The sequence below is a fragment of the Dicentrarchus labrax genome, unplaced genomic scaffold, assembly GCF_905237075.1.
Source record: "Dicentrarchus labrax unplaced genomic scaffold, dlabrax2021, whole genome shotgun sequence".
Taxonomy (NCBI): domain Eukaryota; kingdom Metazoa; phylum Chordata; class Actinopteri; family Moronidae; genus Dicentrarchus; species Dicentrarchus labrax.
In genome coordinates this window covers 74,565-101,178 of record NW_026136913.1, presented here as the reverse complement: position 1 = coordinate 101,178, position 26,614 = coordinate 74,565, and the positions used below count along the sequence as shown (strand labels likewise).

The following is a 26,614-nucleotide window of genomic DNA, read 5'->3' as shown; positions in this document are numbered from 1 at the left end:
GTCCTCAAAATGTCTGCATTCAAACTGGAACAGTGAATACTATTTATACTGCGGGTTGACTGAATACTTGGTTATTATTTACTGAGAGATCTGCATCCATATTGCTCAGGATGTCCAGCTAATCAACATTTAGATTCAATATTTAATCAATAGTCAATGTATCGCTTAAAACGATGTGTTCCTGATTACCATCATGTCCATATTAACAACAGACACATCCTCCTCCTCCTCCTCTTCCTCTGCACTGTGGATTAATGTGGACATTAAAAGACACACATTATTGTTCCAGCAGTCTGTTTGTATATATGTGGAGGGAAAGAACTGAAGTATGAGTCGTTGTGAGACGAGAGTTACAAGAAGGGAGAAGAGTGTTTTATTATGAAAGTAGAACTTATTAACTGACTCATTAATCATTTACAACCATTGAAAAACAGATTCATAGACAATATAATCTATTGTAAAACTGGAGACGCTCTGAAAGCTGCAGTGGCATCAAACACTTTTAAACAGCGCGACTTCAGGTGGTAAATGGCACAATAACTGTGTGCCGATGTCCTTTCAGGTCCAAAACCTCCACTCACAACCCAAACTGTGGGATCACCTCTCTTCTGTTCATCCAGCAGCAGCAGTGTTGACGGATTGACCACCAGAACAAACCGCTGCGGACACAATCCACGAGAGGACTCTGCTGCTGATTGTTGGACAGGTTCAGAACAGTAAAAACAGCTGATGTCAAAGCGTCCAACACGTCTCATATTGGTACAATTAATGTCATTTACAGCATTAACGTCCATTTGTGGCCTCAGCGGCTGCTAAATACTGGCTGTTAACCCGTAATGACGACACCCAGGAAGGGTCAAAGGTCGAGTGTTCAGTGACGAGGTAATCACGCTGTGAAATAGAAACATTTGATTAATACAAAATATAACGTTCCCACCTGTTTGAAACCTTGTAGCAGCTGATAATAATGTCCCATATTAAACATGAATTTAAACTGTACTGGATCACCTTTACACTTTACTCCTTCAGAAACACTGAATAATGATATTTAATAATAATGGAACAAGGTTACTATTGAAGACATCAGTGGATAATGTTACCGCCACAGTTAGAGTAGCAACGATTGCATAACGTAATATCATTTATTACGATCTTATTCCCCGACATCATCAGCTGCTACAAACCTCCAACCAGAGCTGAACCCTCCAGAGAGCTCTGCAACCCTGGAGACCTGGACCTCCATCCACAGGCGTCTGCGTGGTGCTGCCACTTTACCAAACCATGAAGGATCATAATAATTTGAACTACTTATACTATGTGACCATGTGAGATGTTTAGAGGTGGAGAGTCTCTGGTGCATATATGTATAACTGTACATATATAAAGATAAAAAAACAGCAGAGACGGTAAGTCCTTAAAGTGCTCAGAAAATGTGTGAAGAGTTTCTGTCTCCTCGGTCTGTGACTGTTGTGTTATCTTTGATATGTTCACTCTTTCAATAACTGTCCTTCAGTCAGTGTAAGCAGGTCCTGATGGGACAGGCTCCAGCATCCTTCAACCCTGGATGGGAAACCAGAAAGTAGACTGGATGGTGGATCATTTTGTGCTATTTTAAACATCAGACTTTATTATTGTGATTGCATTAAAGGCTGAAGGCTGAAGAACAACCTGTTTAGACCACAGCGTTGTGAGCAAACACCCTTCAGTCTTATTGAAAGTAAGTCAGTAATAATGTACTGTAAACCTTCTGAACATGTCCACTTATCATAAAAGCTCAGCTGAAAATAGAATGCGGTTGTGCGGGGCGGGATGGAGCGGGTCAGATTATTAAATAAATGCGGGACCCGCGGGTTGGAAAAAACCCCGACCCGCGCATCACTAGTTCACATGTGTGCAGACAGACAGAAACAGATGTTTCAGAGGACGCTGCAGAGGAAAGGACGTCTCAATTCTCTAAAAGCAGATCTTTTCCCACGGACCAGATGAGGCCTCTCAGCGTTACAACACTTTCGGTTTCACACACCTTCAAAATAAAAGCACTTAAAGATTTGGGTTTTAAAGACCTCCAAAGTGACTTGGTATTTAATCATCACTCCAGTTCAGTGTAATGTCAGATCAGGGCTGCAATGAACAGTTGATGGAGAGTCTGTCTCAAGTTGAAAATCTACACCTGTGTATAATAAAGTGTTCTTCTCTGACATTGTGGCTGTCAATCAGATATTAACCCTGTAGTGTTCAAAATGTCACAATAAACTTCTTCTTTCTCTCCCAGGAATACATTTGGACATATCAAAGTGGATATCAGATAATAATAAAGTCAATAATTAAATGAATGTCTGAATCCCCTTTAATAAACATGTTAAGAAGGTTTACAGTACATTATGACTGACTAAGACTGACTGCAGTGTGCTTTCTCACAATGCTGTGGTCTAACAGGTTGTCCTGTGTGTATGACCTGCTGTACTGTAGCAGTCACAATAAGAAATGAGCAGTCTGATGAACACTGTGCTGTTTTAAATAGCATACAATGATCCACCACCCAGTCTATACCTGTTTTTTACCACTGCACTATTGTCTACTGTCTATAAATGTTATTGTTTTTGTTTGTTTATTTATATAAAACTGTAAATAATAGTTTATGTCTGTTTCGTTGTCTGTGTATGTACATTGAGATGCACATATATAACTATTAAACATAACACAACAACCACAGACCGAAGAGACTTTAAGGACTCACCGTCTCTGCTGGTTTCAAAGCATTCAAAATACATTTATAGCGTTATGCTTTTAATCTGAAAATGGTGTGTATAGTGTCTTAGTCTAGGGTATGTTTGGGGCTGAGAGGTGTTTTGTGACTTGAATAAGTTTATGGCCAGAAGTCGCTCAGATCTCCGTGGAGAATAGCCTACCTCAACATGACTTGACCATGGAGATCCCCTGCTGCTGTCAAGCCAGCCGTGACTCCGACTCCGAAAACATAGGAGACTAGCACCGTGGTACAACCACCAAACCCGCCAATTGAAGCAAATAACAAGGAAGTTGGAAAGGAAATGGCACTCTTCTAAATTATCAGAATGTCGCTCAATTTGGCAAGATAATCTTAAAATTTATAGAAAGGCCCTCCGTAATGCCAGAGGAGCCTATTACTCAGCACTAATAGAAGAAAATAAGAATAACCCTAGATTCCTCTTCAGCACTGTAGCCAGGCTGACAGAGAGTCACAGCTCTATTGAGCCACATATCCCCATAAACTTAAGTAGCAATGACTTCATGAGCTTCTTCTATAATAAAATTATTACTATTAGAGAGAAAATTAATCACCAACTGCCATCAACAGTCATCAGTGGCTCTCCAAGTTCAGGGACTTCTGTCAATGTAAACTTAGATATATATTTAGACTGTTTTTCTACTATCGATCTTCATCAGTTAACTTCAATCATTTCTTCATCGAAGCCATCAACCTGTCTATTAGACCCGATCCCAACTAGGCTGCTTAAAGAAGTTGTTCCCTTAATTGGCACTTCTTTACTGGATATGATTAATCTTTCTTTATTATCAGGATATGTACCACAGTCCTTTAAAGTAGCTGTAATTAAACCCCTTCTTAAAAAAGCCCACTCTTAACCCAGGGGTTTTAGCCAACTATAGACTGATTTCTAACCTCCCCTTCCTCTCTAAGATTCTGGAGAAAGTAGTCGCCAAAGAGTTGTGTGACTTTCTACATAACAATAGTTTATTTGAGGATTTTCAGTCAGGATTTAGAGTTCATCATAGCACAGAGACAGCTCTGGTTAAAGTTAATAATGACCTTCTGACTGCTTCTGACAATGGACTTGTCTCTGTACTTGTATTATTAGATCTTAGTGCTGCATTTGACACCATTGACCATAATATTCTTTTACAGAGACTTGAGCATCAAATTGGCATTAAAGGAACTGCCCTAAGCTGGTTTAAGTCATACTTATCGGATCGTTCTCAGTTTGTACATGTTAACGATGAATCTTCAATAAATACTACAGTTAGTCATGGAGTTCCACAAGGTTCTGTACTTGGACCAATACTATTTACTTTATATATGCTCCCTTTAGGCAACATTATTAGGAATCACTCCATTAACTTTCACTGTTATGCAGATGATACGCAGTTATATCTATCAATCAAACCCCATGAAATTAATCAATTATCTAAATTACAAACATGTCTTAAGGACATAAAATCCTGGATTACCTGCAATTTTCGGATGTTAAACTCAGAATAAAACGAAATTCTTGTTCTTGGCCCCAAAAACCTAGAGACTCACTGTCTAAAGATATAGTTACTCTAGATGGCATTAACTTGGCCTCTAGCACCACTGTCAGGAATCTCGGAGTTATCTTTGATCAGGACATGTAATTTAACCACAACCACAACAACAATTCCCACTGGCTCCCGGTAAAATTTAGAATAGAATTTAAAATCCTCCTCCTCACCTATAAAGCTCTTCATGGTCAGGCCCCTTCATATCTTAAAGAGCTCATAGTACCCTATTACCCCTCTAGAACACTACGTTCTCTGAATGCTGGGCTACTTGTGGTTCCTATAGTCTCTAAAGTAGAACAGGAGCCAGAGCCTTCAGTTACCAAGCTCCTCTCCTGTGGAACCAGCTTCCAGTTGTGGTTCGGGAGGCAGACACCCTCACCACATTCAAGAGTAGGCTTAAAACATTCCTCTTTGATAAAGCTTATAGTTAGGGCTGGATCAGGTGAGTCCTGAACCATCCCTTAGTTATGCTGCTATAGGCCTAGACTATCGGGGGATTTCCCATGGTGCACTGAGCTCCTCTCTTCCTCTCTCTTTCTGCACTCATTCATGTTCCATTAATGCATGTTACTAACTTTACTTCTTCCCCGGAGTTCTTGTGCTTTCTCGTCTCGCAGGTTCTTATTGATCCTGGTGGAGCCTCCTGCCATGGTCCTGCTAGATTGCCATTGCTAATATCACTGATATTGTTATTAATATTATTATTACTACAGCTACTATTATTACTATTGTCACTGCTTGTTGTCCCCCCATCATTGCTGTTGTTGTCGTCATCATCTACTATTAGTGTAGTTGTTGCTGCTGTTGTTGCTGTGCACTTGTCTGTCTGTCTGTCTGTCGCTCTCTCGCTCTCTCTCTCTCTCTCTCCTCTCTCTCTGTCTCTCTCTCTCTCTCTCTCTCTCTCTCTCACCCCAACTGGTCGAGACAGACGACCACCCACCTAGAGCTGAAGGATCTGTCCTAGGTTTCTGCCTTTTAACAGGCAGTTTTTCCTTGCCCCCTTCGCCAAGGTCTTGTTCATGGTGGTACTGTTGGGTCTCTGTAATTAATGTTAAAGAGTTCGGTCTAGACCTGCTCTATTTGAAAAGTGTCCTGAGATAACTTCTGTTATGAATTGGCGCTATACAAATAAAATTGAATTGAATTGCATTGAATTGATCTCCGTGGTCGAATCAGCCGCACTTAAATTTCGAGTGTACAAGTATTCTCAGCATTACGGTAAATGCGGAGAAACATCGTATTCATTTCCGGTTTTCAAAATAAAGGTATCAAGAACAGTAAGCTATAATTAGAACCTACATTTAAAATAAAACATATTACATTAAAGTGTTTCATGCGCCCATGATGAATAAAAAACATACTTAATATCAAGTATCTTGGCCTGGATAGCTCAGTGGGTAGAGCTGGCGACCCATGTACTGAGGCTGAGTCCTTGCTGCAGTGGAGAAATGTCAAAATAAAAGTCCCATATTTGTACCTCCAAGTGGCATATTTTCTTATATTTGAGGTACTGTAAAACACACTGCTTAATAATTCCTGGCTATAGGTGATGCTTTTTTATTATACTTCAAGAATGATGCAGTAATCATGACAAAATTCCACACAAATGTTTAATACATGTTATAAGAAAGTGATGATAAAGTCATCAAAAACTAAACACAAAATCCTACTTAATTCTAATTTATTATTCATTAAAATAAAATTCTGTATTGCCATTGTCATGTGTTGCAGCCATGATTATAAGGATGCATTTCTCAATGTTCTCCTGTCTTTACCCTTCCCCTGTGTGTCAGTCTCTTCTTGTTTGAATCTTTGATGTATCTGTGTGTCTGTGGGTGTTTCACTTTCTTATAACTTATTGTTAAACATTGGTGTGAAATTTTGTCATGATTACTGCATCATTCTTGAAGTATAATGAAAAAGCATCACCTATAGCCTGGAAATATTGAACAAGTGTTTTTACAGTACCTCAAATATAATATGCCACTTGGAGGTACAAATATGGACTTTTATTTTGGCATTTCTCCACATTAGTGCAGTAAAGATACTTGATATAAAGTGTTTTTATTCATCATTGGCGCATGAAATGTCATATATTTTATTTTAAATGTAGGTTCGATATATAGCTCACTGTTCTTAATACCATTATTTTGAAAACCGGAAGTGAATACGCTATTTCTCCGTATTTACCATAATGCTGAGAATATAACACTTATATATAACACTCGAAATTGTGCGGCTGATTTGACCACGGAGATCGGAGTCACGGCTGGCTTGACCGCAGTGTAATCCCCTGCTGTCTCTAACAGAGGATTTGATTTTGATTTGTTAATGAATTGATAGCTAATTGAACCGCCTCGTGAGTTAACAGGTGAATTCTTACTATTTGAGTTAATGTTAGTTCAGGACAGCTCAGAGGAATGTTGTACACAGCCCAGTTTATGATCCTGTGTCTCTGGCTGCTGCCTGCAATAAAAGTTGGACATGGAAACGGTAAGAAAGACAGATTATATATGTATGTTGTAGTTGATGTATGTTGTTTTTTTATCTGCATATGGAGCTGTGTGTCTTAAGTTAAAGTTAAAATTCCTCTATTTATCTAATGATAGCGAAAATACTTCAATTCATAGCTAATGAGCTTAATCCTGAGATAAAGATAATGAGAACAGTGTGATCTTAAAATTACTGACACCTCACCCTCCACATACAGCCAGAGAAATAATAAAATACATCAGAATGTATCTTGTTACAGAATACACAAATGAGTGTATTACACAAAATGCTAAATACTGGTGCCAGAAAATGTATCAAGATAACATTTATTATAATAACTTTATAAACAGAGTTTACAACGTAATATTCAGTATATTATATATAATATTCAATACTGTAATTGAATATAAATTTTAAAAAAGCAATATACAAAAGCATTATTATCCTGATTGTCATTTTCAGTGGTCTGTGGATTACAGGAACAGATTTAAACACAACATGAACCCTTGTGTGATCTGCTTTCAGTCTCCCATGAGGGCTGTGTCATGTGACTTGAGGTATTTTATTTCAAGTTAAAGGGATAGTTTGTGTTTTTTAAAGTGGGGTTGGATGCATGGTTCAAACTATGGGGGAGCTAAGTGGAGCTGGGCTCCTCTGACAAGGACACGATCATTTAGGAGGAGCTCTAAAACATCGTCCATTTTGTGTCATTTGAACTTCGGTCGTGATTCTTATATCTTGATGACTCTGGCAGTATCAGTCAATGTGTTACCTACCTACAATAAACAGATATCATACAGCCCAACCTCTGAAGCATTCCTTTAATTAAACTTAATAATGCCAGTAGGAAGGAAGTAAGCACACACACACACACACACACACACACACACACACACAGTGGATATAAAAAGTCTACACACCCCTGTTAAAATGCCAGATTTTTGTGATGTAAAAAAAAATGAGGCAATAATAAATCATGTCCAAACCTTTTCCACCTATAATGTGAACAATTCAATTGAAAAACAAACTGAAATCTTTTAGGGGGAAAAATAAAAAACTTACAATAACCTGGTTGCATAAGTGTGCACACTCTTAAACTAATACTTTGTTGAAGCACCTTTTGATTTTATTACAGCACTCAGTCTTTTTAGGTAGGAGTCAATTAGCATGGCACATCTTGACTGGGCAATATTTGCCCACTCTTCTTTACAAAAGCGCTCCAAATCTGTCAGATTGCGAGGGCATCGACTGTGTACAGCCCTCTTCACATCATCCCACAGATGTTCAATGGGATTCAGGTCTGGGGTCTGGCTGGGCCATTCCAAAACAATGATATTCTTCTGGTGAAGCCATGCTTTTGTTGATTTTGATTTATGTTTTGGGTTGTTGTCGTGCTGAAAGGTGAAATTCCTCTTCATCTTCAGCTTCAGCTTTCTAACGGAAGCCTGAAGGTTTTGTGCCAAAATTGACTGATATTTAGAACTGTTCATAATTCCTTCCACCTTGATTAAGGCCCCGGTTCCAGCTGAAGAAAAACAGCCCCAAATCCTGATGTTGCCACCACCATGCTTCACTGTGGGTATGGTGTTCTTTGGATGATGTGCAGTGTTGTTTTTGTGCCAAACATACCGTTTGGAATTATGGCCAGAAAGTTCAACCTTAGTTTCATCAGACCATAACACATTTTCCCACATGCTTTTGGGAGACTTCCGCCGGGCTTGGATGTTTATCTTTGAAAGAAAAGGTTTCCGTCTCACCACCCTGCCCCATAGTCCAAACGTAGGAAGAATACAGGAGACTGTTGTCACATGTAGTACACAGTCAGTACTTGCCAGAAATATGCTGCAGCTCCTTTAATGTTGCTGTAGGCCTCTTGGAAGTCTCCCTGACCAGTTTTCTTCTCGTCTTTTCATCAATTTTGGAGTGGCGTCCAGTTCTTGGTAAGGTCACTGTTGTGCCATATTTTCTCCACTTGATGATGACTTCACTGTGCTCCATGGTTTATCTAATGCCTTGGAAATTATTTTCTACCCTTCTCCTGACTGATACCTTTTAACAATGTGATCCCTCTGATGCTTTGGAAGCTCTCTATGGACCATGGCTTTTGCTCTGAGATGCAACTGGGAAAATGTCAGGAAAGTCCTACTGGAACAGCTGAACTTTATTTGGGATTGATCAGAGTCACTTTAAATGATGGCAGGTGTGTACTGACTACTATTTAACATGAGTTTGAATGTGATTGGTCAATTCTGAATACAGCCACATCCCCAGTTATAAGAGGGTGTGCACACTTATGCAACCAGGTTATTGTAAGTTTTCTATTTTTTATTTTTCCACCTAAAAGATTTCAGTTTGTTTTTCAATTGAATTGTTCACATTATAGGTCACATTAAAGGTGGAAAAAGTTTGGACATGATTTATCTTTGTCTCATTTTTTTACATCACAAAAACCTGGCATTTTAACAGGGGTGTGTAGACTTTTTATATCCACTGTATATATATATATATATATATATATATATATATATATATATATATATATCTATATAATAATCTCACCACTTCCTAACATGCTTGTAAACTGATGTTTCGGAATAATTGAGGTGAAATGTGTAATCTGATTTCCTGTTTTAACCTGATTGCTCTTCATTAATCATAATGATTGAAATATGTTTCTTACAATTACTGATTTAGCTAAAGATGGACAAAATACATCAAAATGTATCTTGTTACACTTGTTTTAAGTATTCAGTATTTAGTAAAATACTGAATAACTACTGTTAGAGGGAAATATATAAAGATAAAATACACAATAATAATAATAATAATAATAATATTAACTTTATTTATATAAGCACTTTACAAGTACTAAGACGCTGAGAGGCACAAAGACCAAGCAAAAGATTTAAATTAAATTAAATTTAAAATTAATTAAAGAACAAGAAGAAACCGCGTGGTAGAGGACAAACATAATGACATTAAATAAATAAATACAAAAATAAGGGTTAGTCAAATAAAAAGAAAATACATGTAGTTTGTATTTTCAATACACTAAAATACATATGTATGGTTGGGAACTCTGGGAACAAAATGGTGGATTGTCTCTGGTGGAGTTTGAAGAACAGAAAGTAAAACTGAGTCTATTAGACACAGTATCACTCTGCTTGCCTGTGTTTTATTTTTTCAGGATAAAGTGACATAAATAACAGAGTAATGTATGAATCCTGGCTGTGTGTGAGCGGTTTCTGTCTTTACAGTCTTTAAATCGTGCTCAATATTGACTGTTTACTGAGTGTTAGAGACATTTTCTGTGTTTAACTGTTGGTGGCCACAAGTCTATTAAAGGTGCTCACTAATTGGTACAAGTTTATTGGAAAAGATTTGTTTCTTTTAATTTAGGAAATAAATGGATTAATATATCCAACTTTAGACTTTGGAAAGTATTATTTTATTTTTAATTTTACACATGCAGACAATAATCCAGCCAGCAACGAGCACAAGTACTAAACATAGCAAAGGTGCATCAACATTGAGCATTTTCTTACTTTTAGACTAGTTGACTAGAAAAATGTTTGTTGATATTCCTGGCAACAAACTCTCTATCTGAGACACAGTAGCACTGTACTTGCCTGTGTTTTATTTGCCAGTGTCACTATCACACGTGTCTTTAAATCCAGTGTTTCCTTTTTCAGTGAATAATACAAAGGTACAGAAGAGTAAAAGCTTTTATTTTGATAGAGCCATGTGTTACGTTGTAAACCCTCACTGATAGAACAACAACACTGAAACAATCAGTTCAATAATTCCCTGGTTTCTACACTTCATTAAGGTTCAGTGTTAGTATAGTAATGTAGCTCCACCTGTATTTATTGTTTTATAAATATTTAATATTTTATAATATTTACTGTGAGTGAATATAGTTTTAAAGAATGGCCACAAGGGACACTTTTTATTTTTGTCTCTTTTTATTTTGTTGAAATACATCTTTCATTATGTTTTTGTTATCAGAACAGAATTTTTAATGGTTAGATACTAAAATTGTAACAATATCCCACTCAGTTCTACATAGGTAGATTTAGATAATTCATTAAAAAAATCTAATCAATCATAAATATACTGAAATTATACGTGTATGAAAAATATCCATAAATAATCTCACTACTAACTAACTAGGTTTTTGTATATGCGTTTCATCTTTCAGGTCCAGCTGTGGTCACAGTGGTCGTGGAAGAAGGCAGTGATGTTATTCTACCCTGTTCTCTCAGCTCCAAGGAGAACATCGTAGATAAACTGTTTGAGTGGAGGAAAGATGGTCAGAAGAATGTGTTCTATTATGATGCCGGAGATCATTACAATAAGGGCTTTACAGGTCAAGATCAGCAGTTCAAAGGTCGAGTTTCATATTTTTCTGATCAACTGAAGAACGGTAACGCCTCCATAAAGATCAGAGATACAAAGATATCTGACAGTGGAACCTACACCTGTGATATTCCAAATCTTCAACCAAGACAAACCTTCTACATTCAGGTTGTTGGTGAGTTTCATTAAACGATTAATATCTTAATATTATTTTATATTAACTATTAAAGTCACTGAAAGTAGGACTAGTTGTCATACTGACAATAATGAATTATTTAATTTTACAATGAAAATCTGCAGTTTGCCAAGATGTTGATAGAAGTTATGTGCAACTACACTCTCTACCATCTTCCCTCACTGATGGCACTATTCAAAGTAAGAGAGGATGGTGGAACTGTGTCATAACCTGGCTCATAGGCCACGACAAAAAATGGGAAAGACATCTCAAAAGTAACAAATATTTATTATAACAAAGAATAACTTCAACGCAATGTAGAATATGAGATGTGGTTGTCTGTGATATCAGTGGTATTCATGTGGATCAGGAGCTTTTATATCCATCAAGCATTAGGCCCAGATGCTCCAGATCAGATAAGTTACGATGCAGTCACATTATACAACAGCTGTGAGCCTCACTGAATGTGCTGACTGACTGATTTAAATCTAATGTAGCATTAGCTTAGCTGCTCCCTGAAAGCTGTAACATTATCCTCTGTAACTTCATATCATCAATGATGCCATGTCATCTACGTTTGTCATTCACATCACAAAGTTAATTCAGCTTTTTCAATAAGTAACAGAGGTGCTGCATGACAGTGACATTAACTGATGTGTTGCAGGCATCAGCTGTGTAACGCTCCAACAATTACAATGTCCAGACGTGCCTCTGCAGATTTACTACACATTTTTACAAACTTCCTTTCATCCAGATGGAGCAATAAATCACACAGTCGGACAGCTTAACCAAATTTCAGATCAATCACATGCCATGATCCTCCATGGTTTAAAAATCAATGCCTTACATGATGCACCACACCTGGCTGCATCATCCTTCCTACATAAATGCAGTCCCAGTTTAGGTGACTGCCACCCAATGTTCAAAGAAGGGTATTACACCAAATAAACACAAAAGTAAACAAACTATGTTATTCTACTTCGTTTAAGAACGCTTGATTCTAATTAGCTGGGAGGGGCATATTGCCTGCTGACTGAGCACAGCGTCATCAAATAGTAGATCAATATGCTGCTTGTATTTTTTTCTATCGCATAAATTTCAAACATGAGGTCCATTGTAAAAATAAACCTTGTTTAAAAAAGTTTCTAAAATGTGTCGGAAATCTATCGGAGCTAGCGTTATTCACCGTAGTTCTAAAGGGGACTACTTTTTGAGGGAGATGAACTCAAACAGAGTATACATTTAATAAACATGCAATATGAATAAGAAAAAGCATAATTATTAAAGTATTTGAATTGTTTTATTATGTTGGCAAGCAAGAAGTAGAATAAACGGGATAATCACAGAGAGGCAGGGCAATAAACAGTTTGATATGCCCGCCTGGTGGAAGGTTACCGCCCGACACGAAGTCGAGGTAAGACCTGGTAATATTCATGCAGTCAGTGTTGGAGGTTTGTTTCTTTGTTAGTCATTAGTTTTTAGGAGTTTTGAGACTTTTCCTCTGACCCATCATATTATAGTTTTGCAGTGTTTGACTGATGGAGTAGAAATTAAGGCAGCAACAATCTGACCTCTTGGTACCTGTGCAGCTAATGATAATTACACAAGGGGGCACTGATGGTGCATTGCTGCATATCCTGACACGTTACTACCACATGTAGATCATCACAGTGTGAAACCACCAACTGTGTGGAGTCAAACAGAGGCCCACTCTTAGAAAAACAGCTAGTGCTACTACATGTTTAAAGTCCAAGTGAAATGAAAGTTGTAATTTTAACGCTTTAAGATTTAATTCTCAGTCATTTATACCCATATTTAACAATGTAGCCCAAAACAATTATTTTTTTTTAATTTATTTGAATTTGTCTATATATGTATGTAAATCTGTATATATGCGTGTGTATATATGTAATTTAAACTTAAATGTGAAGAGAGGGAACCAGAAAGCACGTGTGTGGTTTTGTTTACCCAAAAAAGAAAGAAAGAGAGAGAGTGCAGTAGAAAGATACTGCCCTTCAGCCGGCTTACTTCTATGAGAAGTGAAGTTGTGTTAAATAAACGATTATTACTGTTCTCTTACTTTGAAAAGGAAGTTTAAACTGTACCAAAATATGTGGATATGACAACCAGTACATCCTTTCAGAGCCTCTTTTGCTGGGAGATGTGCGCCTGGATTTAGCTATTGACTGATCTGGAGGCAGGAGACATATGTGGTGGCAGCTAGTTAGTTGATGACTTCAGTCATTGAATCAGGCTTTGGTTTAGTCCTCTAGAGCCACAAGCTCTCCAGTGCTGTTTGATTGGACTCAATATAAAAATAGAGTTCAAACTCAACTTTCTTTTAATTACAAAAAACGTTTCTGTGGTTGCACAAGCTTGTGATCAAAATTAAACTGGTTCATATTTGAGTTGACATAAGTAAACATTTTTTGTGTTTCCATTAATTGAGCATAGCGTTAGTTCAGGCAAGGCACGAAGTCAGGCTTAGCTTTCAGTTACAGCTATATCATATGAGCACAGCTAGTCATAAACATACATCAGCTGATTCCTCTAAGCTTCCCATTGGATACCATACACAGTCAGCTGACAGCTCACCTGATTTCCTCAAGCATCCAATTGGCAAACATCATGCATGGCACCTTATTTAAGCTGCTTTAGCCTGCCTGCCTATCTCTGCTGCTCCTCTACAAGCCTCTTGCACCCACCTCCACCCCAGCTCCTCCTTTTTATGTTGTTTCTAATTAATCAATGTCATTTTCTGATTGCCATTGATGCTGCTCTGTTCTGTACCCTGGGGTCTCTGCTGCCGCTCTCCTTGTCTTAAACTTTTCCATGTATGCACATGGAAGGGCAGGGAGGTCCCAGAACAGAGCCATACCGCTAGGGTTGGGTATCAGTTGGGTTTTATCCGATACCGGTGCCTACTCTGTATTTTTTTAAACGGTTCCGGTGCTTAAACGGAACTGGTACTTAAAAAACAAAACCACACACACTTTGTCAAAAAACAATACCCTTTTATTTCCTGGGCCAAATTGAACACAATATTAAGTTAACGACATAGCACACGTTGTCACTCACGCTGTTGAATGGCAACGGTGTTTGCTAGCCTACTTGACATGCATGCTTTACAGTTGGCATTAAATTACTAGATTTACCTGAGGAGGAAAGGCTGACGTCATCATCATCATCTGTGATGTCCACCACCACACTGGCAGGGCTGGGAGTCTCTTCAATTTATCCGGCGAGGCCGACACTGGCTGCGGCTGCTGAAGTGTTTGGCCTTGTGTCACGTAGGTTATCAAACACGGTGCATTGTTCGGCTTTAAATAAACTCCATGTTTCATCAAATTCGACGTGTTACCTCCCTTGCATGCAATTGTTTTATGGCATCTGTTGCATGTCGCAGAGTCTGCATCCTTAGACGTGAAATGCAGCCAAACCTTGGAGCGTTTTGCCTTCAGCATCTTCATTGATCCTCTCACTATCAGTTCTGATCAACAAGTGTACTGAGTAGCGGCACTGACGTCACGCAAGTTGACACCGGAACACCGGGGGCGGTAAAAAAAAAAAGTCAGGCACCGAAATGTTCGTTCTTATTCCGTCTGGTTACTACCGTTTACGTCGGAACCGGTGCCCTATTGGTACCGCGTTTCGGGACCCAACCCTACATACCGCCAAATGTAATATTCTGCTTTGGAATAAAAGATATTTTGACAAAAGTGGTCATGACTAAAATTATCAATCTGAAAACAGTGAAAGTGCCCTCATAATATCTCAGGATCCAACCAACAATCCAAACCCAAAGATAGTCAGTTTACAGAGATTTAGAACAGAGAAAAGCAGAAAGTAATGAATGTTTTAGAATCTGGAACCAGAATATTTGTTTGATACATAACAATCAGTTATGAAAATTGTTGTCGATTGATTTTATGATCTACAGAAAATTAATTGTTTTACTTTATTCTTCAGCTCAACTTCAGTGCCATAGAAATTGTTTTCTAGATCTACACCAAAAATATTTTCAGAACCTCTTAATGTCCAGACTTATATCAGAAATATTTCAGTCGTCAATAATCACCAAATTGCTCAAAAGCGGTAAAACTGTTTCTCACGTTCTATCAAACAATGTTGGAGTGTGAAGTTAAAGCTTTTATCTCTCTGTGTTCTCTCTCTTAAACACAATGTGTTCCATATCCACAGTCAGGGAAGGAATAAATACAACAACATCCCATTATTACATTACTAGTTGTCCTTAACAAGCTTTTCTTTATATTGTGTTCACAGGAGCATCTCCAGAGCCGTACATCAGGACACTTACTGCCACAGAGGACGGAGCTCTGCTGCAGTGTGAAGTTCGAGCTGCTTCTCCACAACCTAAAGTAGAGTGGAAGGACAGTGCTGGAAACATCCTTCCTGCTGAGGAGCCACAGGTCTCAGACAGAGGAGGACGTTACTACGTTACCCTCCTCACCACTGTGACCAAGACCGACCACTACCGCTGTGTAGTCACACAGGAGGAAATCCACCATCAGACTCATTCTGAGACCTACGTGTTCATCACTAGTGAGATTTCTTTCAAATCATTTTCATTGTTCATGATTTTATTAGTTTTCAAATATTTTTAGACCCCTTTAATTGTTGTTGTGTGTAGTCTATGAGCAGTGTGCTGTACATGATCTGCAGTTACAGTTTGAGTGTTACATTAACTTTTTTGTGATGTGTTTCAGAGAAACTGTTTGAGGGATTATCCAGCAAAGAGCTCATTGGAGGGTTGGGTGGATTAGTTTTAGGAGCTTTAATTCTTGCTGCAGTTCTGGTTTTGCTTGTGGCTACAAAGTGCATCATAATACGTCGTAATGAAGGTAAGTTTATATAATGTATCAACAACTCCATAATGTGCAGACATCAACATAACAGATCCACTGAGACTATCAGGTCCAGAGACTTTGACAGTTTGTGTTTGTCTTCTCAGATATGAACCATTCTGTTGGTATTTACATGAGGCCTCTGGTTCTAACAGTGGCGGCTGGTGAAAAATATTCTCGGTGGGGCTGTGCCATACATTTCTGTTTTCGTAACCATCGCAATACAATTTAACACAAACTGCAGAACACCAGTGCTCAGTGAAATAGTCAGTAATTATTTAATGCCAATATTAGTTGAGGCATTCTTACACAAAAACATAAACATCATATTGCACAAACACAAGAAACAAACAATTGACTAAAACACATATACAGTAATATTAGCAAACACACTATTAAGACTTTCTAGAGTACCATATATAACTGGATGATTCTTTATGCTAAGGTCAACTATATACAAAGAAACATGTGGTCAGTGCTGCGGGGGGTGTGTGTGTGTGTGTGTGTGTGTGTGTGTGTGTGTGTGTGTGTCATCTTATTTGTACAGGAATTTTGCCCGTCTGTCCTTCTGAGTGGCAAACCTCTCAATGACCCTCTTATTAAAGTCAGGAATGTCCCTGACAAGTTTCTTCTCCATGGAGAGCATAGCCAGAGCATTCAGGCGATCCTGTGTCATGCTGTTTCTCAGGAAGGTCTTGATCCTCTTCAGTGTAGAGAAGCACCTTTCTGACTCAGCTAATGTCATGGGTGTGGTGATGAGGATCTTGAGGAGGCTGACAGTCTCTGTGAAAGTGCTCTGAAGGTTGTTCTCCATGAAGAACTGGTACAGAGGCACTGCACCACTACAAGCCTTGAACTCACTGTTCTCATAGATGAGGGACAGTTCGGTTTTGAGCTTGGCCTTGTTCAACATCGGTTACGCCTCCACGGTTGTTTCAAGCGCTGCATCGGGGAACTTTACACTGTGTTGTGGGAACAACTTTCCGTGCAACAGTGTTGCGCTGATGAGGTGCTGGGTGAAGGAGAACCTCTCCTTGGCATGAATCAGGATGGTATCACATACCTGTAAAAGATACATCATCAGCTTTAATTTGCAATAAAGCTATTTTGATGCAAGTGATCCTGACTGAACACATGCCTATGTCCAAGTCAAGTATATGATTACTAAGGTGCTGATTGTTCAGGGTTTTTGGTTTTGGCTACATACTACCAGGCCTGAAAAAAGTTCAATCACATCACAACTTACCTCTGTAGCCAGCCTCTGTTGTTCTCCTGGTCCCAGCACCCTCCGTCGCTTTATGGGCTGCTGCTGCTCGTCAGATGCGCTGTCCCCACACAAAGAGGGAAAGGAGGCCCCGGGTCCAAAAAATAAAGTTTAATTTGAAAACTTGCCATCAGACTTCTTAACTCACTGTAACGCCCCCTCAACACACACACACACACACATCCACTGACTGACTGTTAATTATGTACATCACAGGTTAAAAGCAGTTACTAGACATATCGTATATATATACACACACACAATATGTCTAGTAACTGCTTTTAACTTGTGATGTACATAATTAACTTATGTTATTACGTTTTTTAGCAGTTTTCTATTACATTTGTGAGAGGGATGCAACATCATTTTGTTCTCCTGTGCACTTGTCCTTTGTAAGTGATAGTCTAAATGACAATAAAGTTAATCTTCAATCTTCAATAACAACTAGGCCTCTTCTAGAAATTGACCTGGTGGACACCTGAATAAGCCTGCTATTACAAACTCTGTAATACTTTCCTGCATTATTCTCCAAGTCTGATTGTGTCTTCTCTTTCCTTTTAAAATACTAAAACAAATATAATTGTGATGTGCTCTATGATAATCACTCACTTTAATGACAAGACACATTCAGGCTTTTACACTGTTGGAAGTGAGCTATTCATCTTTCTAACAACAGCTTTATCAGCCAATAGTAAATATAGTTATTTACCTGATCGTTAGCATGCTGTCTGTGAACCTCTGGACAAGTTCTTTAATGAAGACAGGGTCGATGATCTTCTGCAGCTGGCTGAAAACCATGTCCACATTTGGCATGATCTTGTGGAACAGTGCCAGGAAAAAACAGAAAGCCTCGTCTTCGAGCATCCTCACAAAGCCCCCAGCCTCTCTGCCAGTCGGGGGGTCAAAGTTCCCAGAGTCTCTGATGGTCTGGAAACACGTTAGGAGGTCATCCTTGTGCTCGTACACAGTGTTTACAGCGCGACTGTGGAAGGTCCACCGTGTTGTAGAGGCTCTGGGGAGTCTATGCGCAACCACTTGGTCAAGCACGGTGGTTCGCTTGGGAGACCTGGAGAAGAAAGCAGAAAATCCTGCAAGGTCGGAAGAGAAAGTGCCGATCCTGGGGATGCGTGAAGTAGCCTGCTGTATGATGAGGTTCAGCTGATGTGCATAGCAGTGGACGTAGTGCTCAGTTTCGCACACATCCACTATTTTACGCTGCACTCCGCCGGTGGCTCCCCTCATCACACTTGCTCCGTCGTAAGCCTGGGCAATAAGTTTGGCCTTTTGTCCATGTGATAGTATAGTGCTGAGCCTCTCCAGCAGCGATAAATCAGCACTCTTTACTTCCTCCAGGATGTAATCCTTAAGCACTGACAGCATGCAGTCCAACAGCTGGTTCTGTATGTCTTTGACTGCCCTCAGCTGGGAGCTGTGTTCAGGTGCTCCTCCAGCACACTGTCAATGGAGGCAACTAAATCCACCAAGCCCGGGAAACTGCGGGGTTGTCCGAGGAGTCCGAGTCAGTCTCGTCATGCCCACGCAAGGCCAACTCAAAAGTCCCACAAAACTTCACACAGTCGCTAATTCTGGATAAACTGTGTCTGTTTTTATCCACCTCCTCATGATGTTTCCTCATCAATCCTGTGGTCGTCATCCAGCTGCGTAGTGATGTTCATCCTTCCTAATATAGCTAGCTTTACAGAGTTATCCATGTGTGCCCTGGTGTTCTTGTGTTTCTTTACCTTCTCTGACAGGTGCTTCCTATCCCTCACTCCGGTAACTGTCCATGCTGGATCTGTCCCCGTCCTTTTAAAAAGCATGAGTGCACCCAGCCATCCAAGCCTTCCCGGTGTACCGGCTACGGGAGAAGCCGCCGCCATATACTGCTTCCCTTTCTCTCTAGCCTGCTGTCTGATTGAGAGCTCAGGTTGATCTGGGACCAGCTCTTTCACCCCAACTTTCTCCAACAAAGTTCTCCTCTCAGACGGATATTGGAGGAGAGATTTCACCGAGTTAGGGTTGGGTCTTGGAGGAGTAACGTTCGCGCCCCTAGAGCCCGGTCCTTATTTTATCAGAGGCGAGCTTGGGGCGATAAAATAATCTCCCTTCTTGGATTTAATTTAAGGACGCTGATTGGATAAATTTGATGTCATACATTCATATCTTAAATTAGCAATTGGTTTAACTGCTACATAGACCCACTTTCTCTATCGGCCAGAGCTGATGAGGCTTCAAGACAGGCAGAGGAAAGGAAAATAAACAATGACTAATGAAAATGTTAACTTATTTATTTTCATGTAATTTTTTTTGTCAAAACCACAGACAACCACAGCGGAGAGACTGAGCTGCAGGATGCTGAATATGACAATGCGATTTTGTTGCAAAGCGGTGAGTAAAGATTGTCGGTTGCATCAGGGCCAAAAAAGGAATTAAAAAATGATTTATTTCTTTATATTGAAGGTTTAGGATGTTCAGTGTGTTTGGTGGTCGACCTCAGGGTAACATTGAACATTAGCTCTTTTTAAAGAGATCCAACAATACTGCAGTGAAGAAGACCCATCGCAGGTTTTGCTGTTTTACTCTGAAACAAAAGAGTCATAGCGTGTAACACAGCAGTGTCTGCGTCCATCGGCTCCCCCATTTTAAACAGACATCAGTTCAGCTCATTTCTACCTCCACTACCGGATTAACAGCAGAACAACAATGCCCCCTCTTTAGTGTTTTCTACAGAACGGTGAGGTGGAATCAGAGATGTTCACAAGTCTTTTTTGCAAGTCCAAGTCAAGTCTGAAGTCTCTAAAAAATAAAATTAATTACATCATATTAGTTTGATGTTATTCATATTTATCTTATTTATTCTATTTATAAGGCCAGTTTAGGAGTAACCAGGAGACATTTCACTGCATGTTACTCCGGGACTTCTGTATGTGACAAATTAAGTAATCTTGTAATCTTGTAAATCTAACATTATTAGTCATGCAATAATAACTAATCATCCAATCTCAGTTATAGTTAGCTACATGTGCTGGACACAAAATTAACACCATTCAGATGTTGGTAAATCATGCAAGTGGCTGGTACTGTATGCTGCACTCACCAGCCAAAATAAGAAAAAATGTGATGTGGTGGATCCAGCATCCTTGATTCGGGTACTGCAGACTTTGCAGTCAGCGCTCCTTTTGTTGGTGCCGTCCTGTTTAACCAAATGTAGTCACAAATGGTACAGCAGCAGCTGCAGGTGTGCCGCCAGTTGCCATAGTCATCATCCGAGGCACCAGTGCGTGAGGCATCGAGGCACGCACCCAATGGTTACCATGGTTACCATGGTTACCATGAAAAAAAGGAAGGAATCACATTAAGCTCGTCAGACGTTTCAGAGTTTCCTCACTATTAATACGCCGAAAAAGAAAACATAATGATTGTTCACGAGTCCCAAAACACGAGTCCGAGTCAAGTCTGAAGTCTCTGTGTGTGCAACTTAAGTGCAACATTCTCACCTTGAACACACCGTATAAAAGAGACTGCTGAGAGTCATCTGCAAACTAATAATCTCATCATCTGTAATCTAATAATCTCTGAAAAATGATACAAACATTTAAATCTATTTGGGAGGCAGCATGTGTCCAACATCAGAGAACTAAATTATGTTTTCAACATTATCTTAGAAAAAGAAAAGGCATCGGGTCAATTGGAAAATGTAAGAATCACTTTTGGTCTACAACAATGACTAATGAAAATGTTACTCACTTCCTTATTTTCTTTTCTTCAAAACCACAGAGAGACAGAGAGAGACTGACAGACAGCTACAGAACGGTGAGTACAGACAGAGAGAGGCAGTTGTATCAGGACCAAAGTTACATATTCTAATTTATTTTATCAGTAATTGGGGAAGAAGATAATCTGAGGATGAGGACAGGATGTTATTTGATGTTTATTTAGTTCTTGCAGTGACTGAATATATTTAATGTAGAGTTTGTGGTTCAACATCAGCTTCAAGGTGAAGCTGGGTTCATATTTGTGCTTGTTTTATGTCGTCTGGTTTGTGAGCAAAATACTGTATTTCCAGATGGTAGAACTTGTTTTATTTCTGCTTAAAGTTTATTCTGCTCTGAGGATTTCTCTCCGTTCATCAGCTGCTTTATCTGTTCTTACCAGAGGTTGGACTCCTAAACTACCAAGTGATCATTCTGATTGACAGCTCAGTGCTTCAAGTACTTCTTGCTTATTTATATGGCTGACATTAGTGGATTAAGTGATATTTGATATAACATTAAACCAGCAGCCATATTTATAATGAATGAATTTATTCATTTATTGATTTAAAAAGACCAAAGATTGCTAAACTGAGCAAAACCATATTATTGAACTATTTTATGATCTTTTATAGTTTGAGAACATAAAGCTTAAAGTGAGTGATTAATTTAGATGGAGTTGAATAAAGTGTCGCTCTGTGATTCACAGCTGTGATTGGTCACAATGCTCATTGTTAACAGTAAAGTTTGAAGAGTCAGAGTGCTTCATTTGGCAGTACAGTGAGTTTCACTGAGATGTTTATTATAGAATTATTATAGAATCACTTTAGGTCGACAACAATGATTAATGAAAATGTAAAAATAATAACTGTTATTTATTTTTATGTAATTTTTTTGTCAAAACCACAGACAACCACAGCGGAGAGACTGATCTGCAGAACACTCTAAATGAGGAGGAGAGTTTCAGGCTAAGTGGTGAGTGTAGATTATATTTTGGATGCTGGCGTACACAGTCTGACCTTAGTTACCGGTAAGAAAAACTGCAGCTACTCCAGAGAATTACGTTTTCCTTCTTTATTAATTCCTCACATGAACAACATACAGGATGTGTCTTGTTGTTGTTTCCTGAATTATACAAATAAATATACAGCAAATATATTATTATGTTAACGAAATAAAACAATATGACTTTACAATGTTATACACAGCAACTGTAATAAACGTAAATATCGTCGGGTGCAGAGCCCGTCCGCAATATTAAACACACAAACAATATTATATGTCTAGAACATATATATATATATATATATATAAGGGAATTCGAACATATTAACTGGACTCTGGTAATGTACAAAACCTGTGTGTGCGTCAGTACTTTTACAACATAGCGGCTCACATAACAATAAACAGTAAATATATAATGACTCTGCACTCACACACAGCGGACACAAGTTCTTTGGCTCTGCTCAACGCTGTCGTAACAGAGAAGGAGGTGTGCAGCACTCGACAGGTCGGGACGGTTCTGACGTTCCTTCGGGACAACTCGGGTCCTTCCGGTTGCGATCGGCTCTTCCCGTACACGGCAGAGCAGGGAAGTTTGCACAGTGATTAAAGGGCCAAAATAGGAATTAAAAAATGATTTATTTCTTTATATTTAAGGTTTAGGATGTTCAGTGTGTTTGGTGGTCGACCTCAGGGTAACATTAAACATTAGCTCTTTTTAAAGAGATCCAACAATACTGCAGTGAAGAAGATCCATCGCAGGTTTTGCTGTTTTACTCTGAAACAAAAGAGTCATAGCGTGTAACACAGCAGCGTCTGCGTCCATCGGCTCCCCCATTTTAAACAGACATCAGTTCAGCTCATTTCTACGTCCACTACCGGATTAACAGCAGAACAAAAATGCCCCCTCTTTAGTGTTTTCTACAGAACGGTGAGGTGGAATAACAGAAGCATTCTCACCTTGAACACACCGTATAAAAGAGGCTGCTAAGAGTCATCTGTAAACTAATAATCTCATCTGTAAACTAATAATCTCATCTGTAAACTAATAATCTCATCTGTAAACTAATAATCTCACCATCTGCAGACTAATAATCTCATCTGTAAACTAATAATCTCATCTGCAAAATAATAATCTCATCTGTAAACTAATAATCTCATCTGTAAACTAATAATCTCATCTGTAAACTAATAATCTCACCATCTGCAGACTAATAATCTCATCTGTAAACTAATAATCTCATCTGCAAAATAATAATCTCATCTGTAAACTAATAATCTCATCTGTAAACTAATAATCTCATCATCTGTAAAACTAATAACCTCAACATCTGTAAAACTAATAATCTCATCATCTGTAAACTAATAATCTCATCTGTAAACTAATAATCTCTGAAAAATTATACAAACATTTAAATCTTTTTGGGAGGCAGCATGTGTCCAACATCAGAGAACTAAATTATGTTTCAACATTATCTTAGAAAAAAAGAAGAAAAGTCAATTGGTAAATTTAGAATCACTTACAGGTGAACAATGATTAATGAAAATGTTAAAAACAAATAACCGTTATTTATTTCTATGTAATTGTTTTGACATAGAGCTCCAGCAGAGAGAGACTGACAGACAGCTACAGATTGGTGAGTACAGACAGAGAGAGGCAGTTGTATCAGGGCCAAAGTTACATATTTAAATTTATTTTATCAGGAATTGGGGAAGAAGATAATCTGAGGATGAGGACAGGATGTTATTTGATGTTTATTTAGTTCTTGCAGTGAGTGAATATATTTAATGTAGAGTTTGTGGTTCAACATCAGCTTCAAGGTGAAACTGGGTTCATATTTGTGCTTGTTTTATGTCGTCTGGTTTGTGAGCAAAATACTGTATTTCCAGATGGTAGAACTTGTTTTATTTCTGCTTAAAGTTTATTCTGCTCTGAGGATTTCTCTCCGTTCATCAGCTGCTTTATCTGTTCTAAGCACTGAGTGAGGTGATGGAGTCCACACCCAATCTGTCTGTGAGGGACAACAAAATCTTTTCTGTGTAAAATGAAAGTTGACTTTATGTAATATATACTGTTCTTTTCTCCTCTGCAGGTTTTCCTCTGCAGGGACAAGATCGAGTTCTTGGATCCTGTCCTTCTAACGGTTACAGTACAGGCTACAGTTCTTCTAACAGTTCTTCAGAGTAAAAGAAGTTAGCTGTTTGATCCTCTGGTGACTGCTGTCAGAACAACAGATCCCTGAATCTACACTGCTCAAAAATAATGAAGGGAACACTTAAATCACACATCAGATCCGATAAACGAAATATTCAAGTTCACAATCTTTACTGTACTGAACAAAATAATGTAACAGCGGTCAATAGAAACCAAAACCACCAACTGATGAGGTCTGGATTCAAAATCACACCGAAAATCAAAGTAAAAAAATTAAATCACTGGCTGATCCAAATCTGACATAAATTTCATCACAGCAACTCATAATGTGACTCAGTAGTGTGTGTGTGTTTAATATTTAAGTTAATTTGCACTTAAAGTTTCCTTGTTGATGAGATATTCTTCCAATCAGTGAGTTAATGTTGTTAAGTTGTCTTTTCTTCCTCATGTGGTTCTTTGTTATTGGAGCAGCTAGTTAGCTGGTGATGTAGCGACAGCACACTGCTACAAACTCTACATCTGTCTACCATCACTTCCTGTTGCTAATGTGGACATTAAAGTGTCCTAAATAATAATGAGACATTACAATCATCATGTTTAAACTTTTGTCTCCAATCGTTTGAATAAAACAAACTTTCCTGATGGATGACTGGATGCTTTTATTTTGAAGGAAATCAGAGTGATTATTGATCTGCTGCAGCAGCTGTTTTTGATACTTAAAGTCTTACTAAAGACTCTTTGAACACAAACCAACTGGATTTAACATTTACACTTTATTTAATAACCTGAATTAAGTAGATATTTGTGTGGACTGTGGTTGAGAATCACTTCCTTTGGTACTCGGATACTTTCAGAGCCGGTCCTAACCTTCCTGGGGCCCTCAGCCAAAGTCCTCAAAATGTCTGCATTCAAACTGGAACAGTGAATACTATTTATACTGCGGGTTGACTGAATACTTGGTTATTATTTACTGCGAGATCTGCATCCATATTGCTCAGGATGTCCAGCTAATCAACATTTAGATTCAATATTTAATCAATAGTCAATGTATCGCTTAAAACGATGTGTTCCTGATTAACATCATGTCCATATTAACAACAGACACATCCTCCTCCTCCTCCTCTTCCTCTGCACTGTGGATTAATGTGGACATTAAAAGACACATTATTGTTCCAGCAGTCTGTTTGTATATATGTGGAGGGAAAGAACTGAAGTATCAGTCGTTGTGAGACGAGAGTTACAAGAAGGGAGAAGAGTGTTTTATTATGAAAGTAGAACTTATTAACTGACTCATTAATCATTTACAACCATTGAAAAACAGATTCATAGACAATATAATCTATTGTAAAACTGGAGACGCTCTGAAAGCTGCAGTGGCATCAAACACTTTTAAACAGCGCGACTTCAGGTGGTAAATGGCACAATAACTGTGTGCCGATGTCCTTTCAGGTCCAAAACCTCCACCCACAACCCAAACTGTGGGATCACCTCTCTTCTGTTCATCCAGCAGCAGCAGTGTTGACGGATTGACCACCAGAACAAACCGCTGCGGACACAATCCACGAGAGGACTCTGCTGCTGATTGTTGGACAGGTTCAGAACAGTAAAAACAGCTGATGTCAAAGCGTCCAACACGTCTCATATTAGTACGATTAATGTCATTTACAGCATTAACGTCCATTTGTGGCCTCAGCGGCTGCTAAATACTGGCTGTTAACCCGTAATGACGACACCCAGGAAGGGTCAAAGGTCGAGTGTTCAGTGACGAGGTAATCACGCTGTGAAATAGAAACATTTGATTGATACAAAATATAACGTTCCCACCTGTTTGAAACCTTGTAGCAGCTGATAATAATGTCCCATATTAAACATGAATTTAAACTGTACTGGATCACCTTTACACTTTACTCCTTCAGGGAGGAAACACTGAATAATGATATTTAATAATAATGGAACAAGGTTACTATTTAAGACATCAGTGGATAATGTTAGCACCACAGTTACAGTAGCAACGATTGCATAACGTAATATCACTTATTACGATCTTATTCCCCGACATCATCAGCTGCTACAAACCTCCAACCAGAGCTGAACCCTCCAGAGAGCTCTGCAACCCTGGAGACCTGGACCTCCATCCACAGGCGTCTGCGTGGTGCTGCCACTTTACCAAACCATGAAGGATAATAATAATTTGAACTACTTATACTATGTGACCATGTGAGACGTTTAGAGGTGGAGAGTCTCTGGTGC

The 26,614-nt window shown here is 38.8% G+C and overlaps 1 protein-coding gene and 1 long non-coding RNA gene across 6 annotated transcripts in view; one reads left to right on the top strand and one right to left on the bottom strand.

Moving 5' to 3' along the window:
- LOC127360663 (V-set domain-containing T-cell activation inhibitor 1) overlaps positions 1 to 26,614 on the top strand; it is a 94,617-nt gene that overhangs the window by 46,916 nt on the left and 21,087 nt on the right. The window contains exons 7-9 of one of the 5 annotated variants that reach the window (XM_051395110.1): positions 21,233 to 21,268; positions 22,117 to 22,182; positions 22,650 to 22,820. The exons of 2 other annotated variants lie outside the window; for them this stretch is intronic. In XM_051395110.1, the coding sequence (XP_051251070.1) occupies positions 21,233 to 21,268; positions 22,117 to 22,182; positions 22,650 to 22,819 (272 nt within the window). In that variant the 3' untranslated portion in view covers position 22,820. Of the gene's footprint in view, positions 1 to 19,915; positions 20,021 to 21,232; positions 21,269 to 22,116; positions 22,183 to 22,649; positions 22,821 to 22,971; positions 23,108 to 26,614 lie in introns of those variants that run through there. 2 more of the 5 variants (XR_007883879.1, XM_051395111.1) reach the window with 2 other exon arrangements.
- Positions 351 to 26,614, bottom strand: LOC127360665 (uncharacterized). The gene is made up of 2 exons (XR_007883880.1): positions 26,260 to 26,614; positions 351 to 1,008 (listed from the first exon to the last, which is right to left on the bottom strand). It is a non-coding gene; the product is annotated as an uncharacterized LOC127360665 (long non-coding RNA).